At 34.5% G+C, this 16,989-nt stretch overlaps 1 protein-coding gene across 1 annotated transcript; it reads left to right on the top strand.

Annotated features, from left to right (window-relative positions):
• The first annotated feature begins 9,548 nt into the window (after positions 1–9,548).
• Positions 9,549–10,046, top strand: LOC139900456 (uncharacterized). Its single transcript, XM_071883227.1, has one exon. It carries the CDS (start codon positions 9,549–9,551, stop codon positions 10,044–10,046), a length of 498 nt encoding a protein of 165 aa, XP_071739328.1.
• The last annotated feature ends 6,943 nt before the right edge of the window (positions 10,047–16,989 follow it).

The raw sequence follows: 16,989 nt of genomic DNA, 5'->3' as shown, positions 1-16,989 counted from the left end.
ATCTTTTATGATCTTTTAAGTGATTAATCACTTCCCTCCCCACACTTAGATTATGCAATGTCCACATTGCATTTATAATAAAATAGTGGAATAAATAAATAAAGGACATAATTGAAAAAATAAGGGAAAGAGTGATGTTTACTTGAATTGTAGGATCATAGCATGATTTGCGGACACTTTTGCGGACTTCTTTTGCATTGAATAAGTAACTTGACAGAATATTAAATAATACAAAGTATAACACAAACATAATATTTTATTCATAACTCTTCATCTCTTAAACAATTAAATATTTAGAAGCTATATTGCTCTTACATTCATAATTAAATAATAAAACAATAAAACACTTAGACATAACATAGTCCTAATAAACATATATAAAGGGATAGGTAGTTTTGATTATAGAGTCATTTGCGCGTCTCTTTTCTTCTTAAGGAATTACTCCTTAGGCGTATCCTCTTCATACTTATTCTTTTCATACTCATTTAACTTTCTTTTCAAACTCGATTTTGTAGTTATAGGTAGGGTTTCACTATTGTTTCCTTGATGAATAATAATAGTATTACTGACATAATTGATGATGGCTTTGGATATGGATAGAAATGGTGTTCCCAAAAGAATAGGTGTGATTTTGTTTTCCACCATGTCCATAACAAGGAAATGAATAAGAAATTTAGTTAACCCTATTTTGACCTTAACATTCTTCACAATACCCATTGGACGACTTGAGCTTTGGTTACCATAGCAAACAATCCCATCAATAGGTTCTAACGTGTATAACTTCAATCGATCAAACATACTAAAAGGCATAATATTCACACTAGACCCACTGTCAACTAACGCACGAACAGATGTGTAAGCATTAATTTTGCAAGGGATATGAAATTTTCCTGAATTAGCATGAATTATGGGGAAGTCAGAAATTGAAATTTCTATTGAATTTAATGGCACTTCACTAACAAATTTCTTTTCCTCAACCAATTTATCATTCTGAATTTCATTACGGGGAGGAATATATACCCAACGTTTATTTTCTCGTAATGATTCAACAAACTTTGTGACTTCTTCTGCTTCATCATTATATTTTTATATCTTGTGAGTTGTTTCTTCAACTACTTTTTCCACATATTCATCTAAATCAGTGTCCTCTTCCTTAATGGATTTGGATCTAGCAGCAACATCTTCTTCATCCGAATCAGGATATCCACCATTCATTTCTTCAATTTCTTTGGACAATTCTTCCCAGTCAATTCATATTCCCACATTATATAAGCTCCTCTAGAAGCTACATATTCACAAATTGCTTCTCTTCCAAGATGTTCTCTTTCAGATATACCCTTAACAGTTTCTCTAAACTCATTATACTCGGGATCATTCTCTCTAGGTCCCTTACCAAAATCATATTCAGAATCATCAGAACCATCACTGTCATCTATATTAATAAAAGTAACCGCATTTACCTTTTCAAAGCAAACTTCTTTAGAAACTTCAGATTTAACAAGAGTTTTACCCTCGACAAGTTTGGATAAGTTAGTAACATTGCGCTCTAAGTTTTGAATGGACGCTTGATGATTATTTTGCACTTGGGAAAGTTGAGCCTTTATGTTATCATTAGCTTCATTTTGATTTTTTGATGAAAGTTAGGATGCTTTCTTCGAGATTAGACTTCTTGTCTGTTTGAGCATTAGAAGAATTTGGAATGAAGGGTGCTCTAACAGGAAAGAAACCAGGTGGGTTTTTATTATTAGCAGGATAAGGTGTATTATAATTATTACGGTAGTTTGGGTTTCCTTGGAATTGATTCACATACGAAACATTCTCAACTTTCTCTATAGTAAGACTAGCAACACAATCTTTAGTAGCATGAGGACCTTGGCATTTTTCACAACCTACCTTAATCATATGCATTTCCTTAGTAAGCTTTTCAATCTGCCTTCCTAGATTACCTAATTGCATATTCATAGCCTTAACCATATCTTCAAAATCAAAACTAACAGATTTTACCGAACGAGAAATATCTAAGTCTTGGTGCCATTCGTGGGAATGAGCAGCCAACTTATTAATTAATGTTTCAGCTTCCTCGGAAGTTTTACTCATAATGTTTCCTCCAGCAGATGTATCAATCTCTCTTCTTGTAGCAATATCACAACCTTTATAGAAAGTAGTTACCTTCTTAAATTTATCCAAACCATGTTGTGGATAACCACTAAGCATTTGACCAAATCGAACCCAAGCAGAATAAAGAGACTCATTAGTTTTCTAACAAAAATTAGCAATTTCAGTTTGAAGGGTGACAGTTTTAGACGCAGGAAAGAATCGAGTGAGAAATTTTTCAACCATCGTGTCCCAACTATTAATATCTCCTTCAGGTAACGAGTTTATCCATTCCCTAGCTTCATCTTTTAGTGACCATGGGAAGAGATGAAGATAAATAATATTACTTTCCACATTATTAATGTTAAACAGATTACAAATATCTTTAAAATTCCGAATTTGAGCATTAACATCTTCCTTCTCCGTACCCCTAAATTGATTATCCTTAAGCAAATGAAAAATAGGACCTTTAATATCAAAATTTTCTTTTATTTCTGGCTGAGTAATAGCATGACCTAATCCTTCCTGACCAGCTTTCATTAACGCTTCCATTGAATCAGTCATTTTAATTTCTGAATCAAAAACAGATCCCAAATTAGAATCAGGACTAGACGGAGGGCTAGATAATGAATCATCATTAGAAGTAGTTCCTTCTTTGAAATCTAATTACTTAACAATTTTCGAATCCTTAGAAATTTTAAATAATATATCAGGATTTGACAACGTTTCTTGTAAGACTGGTTTCTTGGACCGAGTATTCATTTGATCTAAAATCATGAATAGGAATGTTTTAGGAGAAAATCTTTTAAGCTTTAAAGGATTTATATATTTAAGTTTTGGGTTTATTCTAATTCCTCTTTTAATAATTAAGAAATATATTAGTATATAAGTAAATTTTAAATTAATAAATATAATAAATATTAAGCACATTATTAATAATATAAATATTAAATAACAACTTTTATCGCATAACAACGAATAATCAAACATGCACGACCTATTGAATCTTTCAATACTTAAGTGACCCATCAGCATCTAGGTTTGAGCAGGAGCCTTTAAATCGGAACCCCAACAACCCTCCCCTAAAAGAAGACAGTCATCACCCATTTTCAAGAAATATCAATAATCAAAGTATATCCAATTTCTGTATTTACCGCGCTACACTCCCCGGCAGCGGCGCCAAAAAGTTGATGTGTTGAAAGTGTGTGCAGTAGTGCTTAGCTTATTCTTCAACTTTTAAATTTATAAAACCTTTTATTATTACACTTTAACACCCTAACGAGCAACAAAACCGGGTCAGAGGTAGTAATTTAGGTTATCGTCCCTAGAGAGTGTATATGCGGATAAGAGTTGTTTTATTATTTAATTCTTATTAAAGAATTAAAGATATGTTTTTATGTCTTTTATGGGATAGATTCTTATCTCTTAGGAAAGAGATGCTTTTAAAGATAAATAAAACAAAACATGGAATTGAAGATTCAAAATAAAATAAATACAAGTAAAAATACAAGTGATTACATGAACAACCAATTCATTCGGGAATCATATTAAGTAAGTTTCATAACTTATATTAACACAAAGTAGAATAACAATCATAGACCAATCATTATCCCTTAATAGGTTAAACTAAGTGTTGCATAATAATCAATAAATAGGACTTAAAGCATATGCTAGATATGTGATATGCATAAGTAACATCTTAATTCTTCATGTTCAATTCAATTACATGATACATACCAATCTTATGATGAGGATCAATATGCAAATAGACTGACAAATTATATAAGCTATTAAACACTAAGTAGATCAACTCAAGTTACTAGCTGAAAGTCAATTACTACTAAGTTCTCATGCAATCATTAATTAAACAAATCCAAACAAAGGTTCTTCGATTAAGCCTAACAATATCAATTTCTATTATATAAGCGTAGTTTAAATTAAACAAGTTTATCATTATTAAGCTCTTTAACCTAGTTGCATGCAATTCACTTTAACAAGTTTGATGGACTAGATCTAAACAAGTAGCATGAATCGAATAATAGATTATCGGATCAAGGACTAATTAACCCTAAAATCATGTTATTTAATCATTAAGCATGGCAAACAAGTGTAATCAAGCAAAATATATTCGAAACAATTCAAATATCATTACAGAAACTCAACCATACAGATCTAGAAAAGAACCAGAAACTATATAGAATAAAGCACGAAGCCGGCGGCTTCCTTCACACCAAGCCGACGGCTTGAGGGTGAGGCCAGCGGCTTCATCTGATTCCCAGATGAAGTTCAGTTTTCATCCATGTAATCACTATGAACGTTTAGTTTATAGTAAAAGACGAACAGAAACAAATATAGAAAATAAAATAGATAAAACAATAAAATAAGGATAGAATCATACCTTATAAAGAAGGTAGATGTAAAAGAACTTGAATTAAAACTTGAATCTTGATTACAATAAGTAAATCTAACATACGGGTTTAGAGAAAACCCCTAAAAACGACATAACAGAATTATTGAATTCTGAAAAACTAACTACATATGAAAACTGAGACCAGAGGCCTGTATTTATAATATTTTGAGACGGTGGCCAAGCCGGCGGCTTCAGTGGGAAGTTGGCGGCTTGCCTTGGGTCGGTGACTCCTTGTGCAAGTTAAACTTAATCCGCAAGCTAAGATATTTTAACCGTAATACTCAAGCCGGTGGCTTCACGCAAGGTCGACGGCTTCAGAGATCCGCCAAATCTTTTTGATTTTGTTTCCATTTTTACTTGAACTTGGTCGATAAGTTGAGAAACCGTGTCAACCAGGCCGGCGGGTTCAGTGGGAAGCCGGCGGCTTCCTTTGCCTTTTGCTTGATCAACAAGTTTTTTCAATTTTACGAAGATTCTGGAACATTCTGACTTTTGTGACTCCAAGCCGGCGGCTTTGTATTACCCATGCCGATGGCTTCATCTAGCCGTTTTGCAATTTTATTTATTTTTGATCCTGTTTAATACATAATGTTGATACAATCATTAGAAATACATTTTTCCCATTTTTACCCATTTTAGTGTGTTTTGGCATCAAATTGACTCAAAAATACTAAGATAACTCCTCAAAATGTTATCAAAACTATATAATTTAGGAGTTATCACTAATCGACACCTTTTGATATTGACATTGGTTGTCTCATCATTTCACGATGTTGCAACCGATGAATCATACCGTAGGAAGAGGAGCCACCGAGCTTCACTGTGTGCTATCTTCTTGATGAAGAGCAATGGCTTCGTACTAGTGTTGCTAGACAACACACGCCATAGCCAAAAGCTATGGCACACTTGTGTAATCAATTAAAGGAAAGGTAGTAACTACTTCCTACCTTTTCTCAATATAAGCATAAAAGCTTGTTATGTGGAAAGTAAACGAGTAAATAAAATCTTTAAGCTTTGACACTCCCGAGAGAGTCGAGTCCTCCCACTGTCTAATTTTGGAAGCCATGTCTTCCAAACTTGGAAGTAAAGTCTTCCAAGTTATGTTATGTTCCAAGCTGGGGAGTAAAGTCTCCCAAGTCAAGTTCGACCCTTTTAAGGAAGTTAAAGTCTTCCTAGTGCTTCAAATTTTGGAATTTATGGACTCTCTTATTTAGCCATGTGGGGCCCTAATTCCATGAACCTCCGTCAATGCTTTTGCTCTACTATGAGAGAAACCATAGAGTTGTGATAGAAAGCTTGATGAGTACCGGTCATCCCGAGCCCGAGTTGACCAATAAAGGTGGGGTACTCAGTCCCTTACCTTTGGCACACCCACCTTAATCCTAAATTTAGAATTGACGAATTGAAATTGACGACCATTATTTAGAATTGACGATCATAAGTGTTTTGGGGGCATAGAGGTGGAAGAGGGATAGCCATCCCGGATTGATGAGTTGAGCATTCTTTTTGAAGGCCTATTCTCTACATGATGTATTTCTTAGTAAGTGGTGATGTATATGATATTCATGGCCCTTATTCATTTGGGGTGCATTTGGGATCATTTTAGGTACACCTTGGGTTTATTTAGCTAAGTTTGAGTAGGTTGTGAATAATTTGGAGATTTGATTGATTATATTTTGATAAGTTAATGGTTATCCCGTGAATCCTACATTATTGGTCAAGGTCAAGGAGGTCTAAGTTGAGTTTGTGAAGATTTAATGCTTATCGATTGATGTTTGATCACCTTTTCAAAGATGAAGTTGACTTTGACCGAGGAATGATTGATTCGGGTAGATTTAGGCTTGAATTGTGATTGTAGTAGTGTTTGAGGATTGAAGACTTGAAGCTATACTAGAAGATGTTATTTGAAGCTTACCTTGAGCTTGTGCTAGTAGTAGAAGAAGAAGAGAAGATGATGTTTGTGATTGGTCCTAAACAAGTGCAAGTTTTTGGAGGTCACACTAGCCATCAAGTGCATATTCATGAAAGGTATAAATTTGTGCTCACACTTTTTGCGATTTGGCTTTGATCACCTATTTGTTCTCTATCTTCAAAGCTTGTTTTGTTGATTTGCTTGCTTGAGGACAAGCAAGGTTCAAATGTAGGGGGTTTGATATCGCTCCAATTATGCATGTTTTATCTCGCGATATCTCCCTTACTTTGTTCGGTTTTTGATGATTATGGAGCCCATTTAGTATGCTTATGAGCTAAATGGCAATTTGGGGGCTAAGGACTTGATTTGGTGTAAAATTGACCAAATCATGATCAAAAGTGGCAAAGAAAATGGCAAGTGCAGAATTCAGCATCAAGAGCGCCGCTCCTATATTAAAACCGCCGCTCCTGCCAGGTAAAAGTGTCGCACCTAATTCAAAAGCGACGTTCTTGTGCACGTTTTGGCTCCATTTTCCACCGGTAGCCAGAAGCACCATTCCTACAGGTAAAAGCGTCGCACCTCTCCAAGCAAAAGCGCCGCTCCTCAGCCGAAAGCACCACCCCCGAAGAAGCCAAAAGCGGCGCTCCTAAGCCAAAAGCGCCACTCTTGAAGTATGCCAAAAGCGCCGCTCCTGCTCCAAAAGTGGTGCTCCTGTCGCTGATTCAGCCCAGATTTTTAGCACTATAAAAGAAACAAGATTAGGTCATTTTCAGAGAGCAGCAATTCTAAGTCCGATTTTCACCTACAAAACCCTAATTTCATCATCCATTGGTGTTAGAATGTGGATTGAAGGAAGCTAGCTCAAGATTCATCATAGTTTTAGCTCTAGATCTCCATTTCTTGAATTTGGGTTGTAATCTCCACTTTTCTTCATATACTTTGAATTAATTACTTGTAATAACTCTAAGATGATGTTTGTTTATGTTTCTTTGCTTATTATTAGTGTAATTTTAGCCATGATTGTTTAAATCTCTTGTGCTTATCTATGAATCTCTAATGCAAGTGTTTGCCCCAAAAATCAATTGAATGATGTTGTTTGAATGAATTACATGATCAAGTGTTATTGTGTTAGCTAAAGATCCATTACTATGCATTTGTTTTAGGCTTTACTTTGATTACATAGATTGAGTAGCTCTCTTAGTGATTTGAGAAGTGAATTGATTTATGCTTCAACACCTTGAGTAATCTAGACAACTAGCTTAAGAATTTCAAGTGATTGTGTTCTTGATCTAGGTTGGTTTTCAATTGGCCTTTAGTCAACATATTAGTGTTGATTATCTTAAGTGATTTCGATATTTGAGGGTTCTAAGTGATTTCAACCCAAGCATAATCTTAATAACCAATCATGCTTAACTTGATCTAAGAATGCAATGCTTATGTAAATTCACGGAGTGTTATTTGATTAAGGTTTGGTAGTAATGCTAAACATTTAATAGTTCAACAACTAGTGTGTTAGCAATTAGGGTAAAACAGGGCAATCCAAGCATAGAGGGGATTAGATAAGTGAACACTACTTAGTTAATTGATTTGAGTTCTCTATATTTCGTTACTTGTTATTTGCTACTAGTTTACTCATTAAGTTTAAGTTTGTTTAATTGTGCAAGTTTCAGTTGTAAATTAAAACCAATCAAAACCCCCCAATCAAAAAACCCTAGGACAATTGATAGTTTCAAATAGGGTTAAACCCATAAATAGGCCATATACTGTCTTTTTTGTCCCAATGTAGGCTATATACCCCAAAAAATACCAATGTAGGCTAATACTTTCATAAAGTGTACTAATATGAACGAAAAAACTTATTTACCTGATAAACAGCTAAACAATGACATGCCATCCTACGTGGAGAATGACGTAGGTGATACATCGGAACAAAACTGAAAGTATATAGCCTGCAACAGAACAAAACTGAAAGTATATAGCCTACATCGAAACAAACTGAAAGTATATAGCCTACATCGGAACAAAACTGAAAGTATATGACCTATTTGTAGCCATATAAAATGCAAAAAAAATGTTAAATAATTAACTAAACCAGTTCAACAGGTAACTTGTTAAATTTGTGCACATCGATACAACTTTTATAAGTATATAACCTACATTGGTATTTTTTGGGGTATATAGCCTACATTGGGACAAAAATGAAAGTATATGATCTATTTATAGCTTTAACCCTTTCAAATATTTGACTTACACCGCTCTCTTCAGACGAACTTGATAAGAATACTTACATTGAAGTGCTATAATAACCGGGTTCTAAGTGCTCGTTAGTTGTGTGTGCTTATTTGTAGTGTTTGAATCATATATAAATTTTAAGGGTAAAAGATGTATATCACACACATAATCAACTTACGTTGTGTTTAAAAAAAATTAGGGTGTTACATGCGAACGGGATCCCTACCAGAAAATGAGAAAGAAGCAACGAAGATCAGAGTGAAGCACAAAACTATGACCTTCGAGGAGACATCTTGTATCGAAAATCCTATTTGGGCGCAACCCTGTGATGCGTAGGACCCAAGGAAGCCGCTAGGATCATTGATGAGATTCACAAAGGATCCTACGGATTGCACTCTGGATCTAGGATAATCACCGAGAGGATTAAGCGGTTAAGGTATTACTGGCCAAAGATGTACGCTGACACTGCCAAAAGGATAAGGATTTGCCAAGAATGTCAACTGCACGCGCCAGTTAGTAGGGCGCCTCAACACCCCATGATACCTATCACGTCTTTGTGGCCATTTTGCAAATGGGCTATTGACATAGTGGGGCCTTTCCCAAAAGGCGTTGGGAACGTAGAATATTTGTGGTCGCTATCGACTTTTTTGGGTAGAAGCAAAGCCTTTACGCACCATAACCTGTAAGCGGATTAGGGAATTTTTCCGGGAAAGTATTGTATGTAGATTTGGAATACCCTATAAAATTGTCAGCGACAACGGTACACAATTCGAAGGTAACCCCTTCCGCAGCTGGTGTCAAGGTTAAGCAACGTTTACCTCCGTTGCACTCCCTTAAGCTAATGGTCAATGTGAGGTTACAAATCGGGATATCGTGAACGCCATCAAAGCAAGGCTGGGAATGAAGCACAAAGGATGGGTGGATGGTTTGCCCAAAGTCTTATGGGCACATAGAACAACGCACAAGAACAGCACGGGAGAAACACCGTTCAGCTTGGTATACGGCTCGGAGACGGTAATCCCGGCGGAGATAACCATTCCAACTGAAAGAGTGCTATCATATAGCGAAGAGGAAAATGACGAAAGGCTGCGCACCAATTTGGATTATGCAGAAGAACGCAGGGAAATGGCGGCAATCTGTGAAGCAGCCAACAAACAGCGCATCGCAAAGTCTTATGATAAGCGCGTGCGAGCGATAACATACAAGGTGGGAGACCTTGTATGGCATGATAATCAAGGAAGCAGGACCCAAAACACTAGGAAGTTGGGTCCGAATTGGGAAGGACCTTACAAAGTCATTGGGATCAGTAACACTGGAACTTACAAACTGGCAAAGTCACAAATTAATTCAAAAGTCACAAATTTACATTATAATAATACACCTTTATTTTCAAAGTAATACATAAGTTACAAAATATTACATGTGCCATGACACATTATTATAGTACAAAGTAAACCTACAGTTTAGAATTTACTATATCTCGAGCCAAAACTCGCGGATCCCGCGACAACTCTTCCAGACGGGGAATAGGAATGTGGCGCAGGGCCATACAAGCTTCCCTGGCCAATGAGACAATCTCGGATAGCCTTAGGGAGAATAGCGGGTATCCGAATATGCTCCTTTATGATATCCCATAAATAAAGACGCTCAATATCTTGAATGGCCTTTAATGCGTCTTCATATCGGTCATTCACAACATCGTTGTTCAAAGCATTATCCACTATACAAGGGAGTTCTGCCTTTAGCACCCCGAGTTCATGAGCAGTTGACTTCGCTCGCTGCTCTAGATCGGCATACTGAGCCTTCAGCGCGCGAATAGTTTCCTCTTGATCATTGTTCCGACGATTCGCGCTGTCTAGTTTTGCCTGTTTTTTCGCATTAGCCTGTTGCGCCTTTTCAAGTTTACCGCAAAGGCGCATCAGCGTGTCCCTCATTATAGACATCTCGTCGCCAGAAGACCCATCGCTAGGGCCAGGGCTTTGGATACTGATAATGCTAAAAACGAACATATATTTCATAGCATTATTCCTCAAGAAAGACAAGCTTTTAGTTGCAATTGTTCTATTTACAAGTGATATTCGTTTAAATAATAAAAGGTGAAGACAAAAGACAGATTCGACGAATTGAAGACGCAAACGACCAAAAAGCTCAAAAGTACAAAAGACAATCAAAGAGGTTCCAATTATTGATAAGAAACGTCTCGAAATTACAAGAGTACAAGATTCAAAACGCAAAGTACAAGATAATAAATTGTACGCAAGGACGTTCGAAAATCCGGAACCGGGACCAGAGTCAACTCTCAACGCTCGACGCAACGGACTAAAAATTACAAGTCAACTATGCACATAAATATAATATAATATTTAAATAATTCTTATAATTATTTAATATATTATATTTATTTATAAAACCGTCGGTAAACAAAGAGCCAAACTCGTGTGAGCTGTAAAAGCAAACTCCGCGACTCGCGGAGTTTGAAGGCAAAAAATGCCGCGAGTCGCGGAGCCCCAATTTCTGAAACTCCCTATAAAAGCAACCGAATTCTGATCGCAAAATCCATCCTTTTTCTTCTTCTCTCATAAACGTATTATATATATATTATAATTTTAATTTTAATTTTAATTTTAATTCTAATAATAAGGGTATGTTAGCGAATGTTGTAAGGGTGTAAGTCGAAATTCTGTCCGTGTAACGCTACGCTATTTTTAATCATTGTAAGTTATGTTCAACCTTTTTACATTAATATATCGTAGCTAAGTTATTATTATGCTTATTTAATCCGAAGTAATCATGATGTTGGGCTAATTACTAAAATTGGGTAATTGGGCTTTGTACCATAATTGGGGTTTGGATAAAAGAACGATACTTGTGGAAATTATACTATGAGCTATTAATGGGTTTTATATTAACTAAACAATACCTTGTTAATTTAATATACAAACTTATAATTCGACGTATTTATATATAACCACATACGCTTGACTGGGTACGGTGGGCGGGATATCTATAAATACCAATAATTATTCATTTTACCGGATACGGAACTGGATTAATAGTTAATAGACTTGTTGAAACAGGGATGAATTACATTCAAGGGTAATTGGTGTAATTGTTAACAAAGTAGTAAAACCTTGGTTTACACGCAGTCGGTAACCTGGTGTATTCATTAAACAAAGTATTAAAACCTTGTTACAATTCGAATCCCCAATTAGTTGGAATATTTGACTTCGGGAATAAGAATAATTTTACGAAGGCTTTCGCTCTTTATATTTATGACTGATGGACTATTATGGACAAAATTCGTATGGACATATTAAATAACCCAGGACAAAGGACAATTAACCCATGGGCATAAAACTAAAATCAACACGTCAAACGTCATGATTACGGAAGTTTAAATAAGCATAATTCTTTTATTTCATATTTAATTTCCTTTATTTTATATTTAATTGCACTTCTAATTATCGCATTTTTATTTATTGTTATTGTATTTAATTGCACTTTTAATTATCGTACTTTTTAATTATCGCAAGTTTATTTTATCGCACTTTTATTATTCGCAATTTCATTATCGTTATTTACTTTACGCTTTAAATTAAGTCTTGTATTTATTTATTCTTTTACATTTGGTTTTAACTGCGACTAAAGTTTTAAAATCGACAAACCGGTCATTAAACGGTAAAAACCCCCCTTTATAATAATAATATTACTTATATATATATTTGTATTTTTATAAAAGTAAACTAATATAGCGTTAAGCTTTGTTTAAAAAGATTCCCTGTGGAACGAACCGGACTTACTAAAAACTACACTACTGTACGATTAGGTACACTGCCTATAAGTGTTGTAGCAAGGTTTAAGTATATCCATTCTCTAAATAAATAAATATCTTGTGTAAAATTGTATCGTATTTAATAGTATTTCGTAGTAAATATATAACTATTTTATATACACCTCGCGAAACATCAAGTATTTTTGGCGCCGCTGCCGGGGAACTCTTAAACGCCGGAAGCGCAACGCTGATATGAAAAGAAAAAAAAATTTTAGTTTACTTTTATTAAAATCCGTTTTTATAAAAATACATTTTAAATATTCGAAAATATAAAAAGAAAAACAAAAATATAAGTATTTTTAAGATTTTGTTAAATTTTTAAGTTTTATAAAGTTTCTTTAGTTTGTAAAAATATAAGTTTTATTTAATTTATTTTATAAATATATTTTATAAAAAAAACCAAAAAAAAATTAATATATATAAATCTATTTTTAAGATATTTTAAAATTATAAAGTAGTTCTATTTTTATTTAAGTTTTTAAAATATAAGTTTTTATTATATAAATATTTAGATTTTATAACAGAAAATATAAAATAGAAAATAAAAAAAAAACGTCGAATTAAAACTGTACCAGAGTTGAAAACTGGAACCCCGCGACTCGCGGGGTTTACTGCTTGAAATACCGCAACTCGCGGAGATACTCTGACACGTGACAGAACCCTAATTCAGCATTTATTACGGGTAATTAATTATTATAATTATTATTAACCCTAATTATTATTATTATTATAATTAGTTTTATTTTAAGTTTTACTTTTTATTTAATTTGTTTTATTTAGTTAAATTAGTTTAATTAAATTGTAAAATTAATAGTTAATATTTTTATAAAAATTGTAATTTTTACAACTTTTTGTATATTTTTATATTTTGTCCCTTTTCAATCGTTTTAGCGTAATATTTGTATTTTTCGCCCATATTTAGTTTTAAACTTAGTTTTTACCATAGTTATTTTTACTTCTAGATTTTTAGGCTTTGCCGTAGAATTCCTTAAGTGCTTTTTCTTTAGACTAAGATTTAGGTGCTTTAGAATTTTGCGACGCCTTTTTAAGTTTTAGTTTCTTTTTAAGATATTTCCATTTGGGATTTAGTTTTTCCTGTAAGCTTTAATATTTTAGACGAATTTTTCCTATGTATCAATTATCATTCCAATTAGTAATCTCAATTTGCGATTATAATTTTAAGTTAGTTGTAGTAATAAGGTTAGGTTAGTCAAGTGTTTTTAAGTTTTATAAGTTTCTTTTATTTTTCCGTCACCTTTTATTTTTCAACCATTTTTCTTTTTCGACCTTTTTCGACGAACTCTTTTTCTTTCTTATTTCTCGCTATTCTAGTTTTAGGACATAGATTTTTATTCTACTTCTTATCTAAATTTTCTTAAAATTACGAAAATTTATTTTAAGTGGTTAAATTGATAGACATCAAAATTTTCTGGTTCGTAGTAATAGTTGGATTTGTACGTGGACGGGGTTATTGGAGCCAAACAGTCCTCAATTATATTGAGACCAAACGAATCCTGCCCCTCTGCTGCATCTTTTGGCTATTCGAAACGTGGGCAAAATCAGAAAAGTCTATTGATTGGATAACTTATTATAATTTTTCTTTCCTTTTAAAAACTAAAAGGATATTCAGTGAATGCACCGAGCAAGACGTTCACCACCTTTTGTACGTTCACCACCTGTAACTAGATCAAGACATTTAGCAAATATTACTGCCGTTGATTTTTCTTTAGAATCGTCATCCAGTCGACCAAGTACTCCAGTTCAAATTTCCGATAATCCATTTTTTGAACCCGACCTCATAATTGAGAATCCGGAGAATATTCAGAAACGATTCGTAGATCCTGAACCACTAAAATTTCCTCCGGAACCACCAATCATTCAAACAGAGATTGTTGAGGAACGAACCATTAAATCAGAATCCTCTAGTGTTTCCGATTCAACAAATTCAATTATGGAGAATCTGGAACCTTTAAGTATGGAAGACCGAATGAGAGCTAAACGCACTGGCCAAGGTCACGCAATTACTCATCCAGACATTAATGCGCCAGATTATGAAATCAAAGGACAAATTCTACACATGGTGACTAATCAATGCCAATTTAGTGGTGCGCCGAAGGAAGATCCAAATGAACATCTACGTACCTTTAATAGGATCTACACACTATTTAAAATCCGAGAAGTGGAGGATGAACAGATATATCTCATGTTATTTCCCTGGACTTTAAAAGGAGAAGCCAAAGATTGGTTGGAATCGTTACCTGAAGGGGCGATTGATACATGGGACGTTTTAGTTGAAAAATTTCTTAAACAATTCTTTCCGGCATCTAAAGCCGTAAGACTTCAAGCAGAAATTGTTACGTTTACACAGAAGCCAAATGAAACTCTATATGAGGCGTGGACAAGATATGGAAAGTTATTAAGAGGATGTCCGCAACATGGTTTAGACACCTGTCAAATAGTACAAATATTCTACTAAGGATGCGACATCACTACAAGGAAAGACATAGATATAGCAGCTGGTGGTTCTATTATGAAGAAAACCGAAACTGATGCTTACAAAATTATTAACAACACTGCTTCCCACTCACATGAGTGGCACCAAGAAAAAGATATCGTTAGATCATCTAAAGCAGCTAGAGCCGATTCTAGCCATGACTTAGATTCCATTTCCGCAAAGATAGATGCTGTGGAGAGACGAATGGAAAAGATGACTAAAGATATTCACTCAATACGAATTAGTTGTGAGCAGTGTGGAGGACCACATTTGACAAAAGATTGTCTCAGTATTGAATTAACAATGGAACAAAGAGAGAATATTTCGTACATAACCCAAAGGCCTGGAAATAATTATCAGAATAATTATCAACCGCCAAGACCGATTTACAATCAAAACCAGAATTATAACCGAAATATTCCATACAACAACCAACAAGGTCCTAGCAATCAACAAGTATCCAATAATACTTACAATCAGCAAAGACCTAATTTTCAAAACAAACCACCACAACAAATCGATGATAAAAAGCCGAATTTAGAAGATATGATGACGAAGCTAGTTGAAACTCAAACGCAGTTTTTCACATCTCAGAAACAAACCAATGAACAAAATGCTCAAGCATTTAGAAATCAACAAGCTTCTATTCAAAATCTGGAACAAGAAGTAAGTAACCTAGCAAGGTTAATAGGTGAAAGAAAACCGGGAAGTCTACCTAGTGATACAAATGCTAACCCCCGGAATGAAACAGCTAAAGCCATTACCACAAGAAGTGGTACAACACTTAAACCACCTGAAATACCTGTAACTTCTGATGAAGCTATTCCTACTCCACAAGAACCACAACCTGATGAAGATAAAGAAAAATAACCGGTAGTTGAAAAGGTTAATGAAGATAACACAGTTAAGGCTAAACCTTATGTTAAACCATACCAGCCACCACTTCCTTACCCGAGTAAAATGAAGAAAGAGAAACTTGAAGCCGAGCAATCCAAATTCTTGGATATGTTTAAACAGATAAATGTAAATCTTCCTTTCATTGATGTGATTTCAGGAATGCCTAGATATGCTAAATTCTTGAAAGATCTAATCTTAAATAGAAAGAAAATGGAAGAACTCTCGGCTGTTACTATGAATGCTAATTGTTCAGCAGTGCTATTGAATAAGATACCAGAAAAACTATCTGATCCAGAAAGTTTCACAATTCCATATTGTCTGGGTAGTCTTAGTTCAATAGAAGCATTGGCAGACTTAGGTGCTAGTATAAATCTAATGCCGTATTCACTATACGCTAAACTAGACCTTGGAGAATTGAAACCAACCAGAATAAGCATACAACTAGCCGATAGATCAATAAAATATCCTAGAGGGATAATGGAGAACATGCTAGTTAAAGTTGGTACTTTAGTATTTCCGGTAGATTTTGTTGTTTTGGACATGGAAGAAGATTCTCAAGTTCCTCTCATATTAGGAAGACCATTCTTAAATACGGCTAAAGCAATGATAGACGTGTTCGGTAAGAAACTGACCCTAAGTATAGAGGATGAGAGTGTTACCTTTTCAGTTGATAGAGCAATGCAACAACCGCAATCTGCAGATGATACATGTTATTATATTCAAACTATAGATGCACATGCAGAATTATTAGAAGAATTTCCAGAATTACAAGGAACAGGAGAATGTTCTTTAGGAGAAGGTAATAAACCAATTGATGAAGCTGAAATGTTAGCTACACTTATAGCTAATGGATATGAACCAACAACAGAAGAAATTCAAATGCTAAAAGAAGAAGACAGATATCGATATAAATCATCGATAGAAGAACCACCGAAATTAGAGCTAAAGCCACTTCCAAACCATTTGGAATACGCTTATTTACATGGTGAATCTGAATTACCTGTAATAATATCGTCTTCTCTTACTGAAAATGAGAAATCACAACTCATTTCTGTGTTGAAAGCTCATAAACCAGCCATTGCATGGAAGATTCATGATATTAAAGGAATAAGTCCTTC

Source organism: Rutidosis leptorrhynchoides, chromosome 3, assembly GCF_046630445.1.
Source record: "Rutidosis leptorrhynchoides isolate AG116_Rl617_1_P2 chromosome 3, CSIRO_AGI_Rlap_v1, whole genome shotgun sequence".
Lineage (NCBI taxonomy): Eukaryota > Viridiplantae > Streptophyta > Magnoliopsida > Asterales > Asteraceae > Rutidosis > Rutidosis leptorrhynchoides.
Note: the sequence above shows the minus strand (reverse complement) of the source record. Positions and strands in the feature narration are given on the sequence as shown.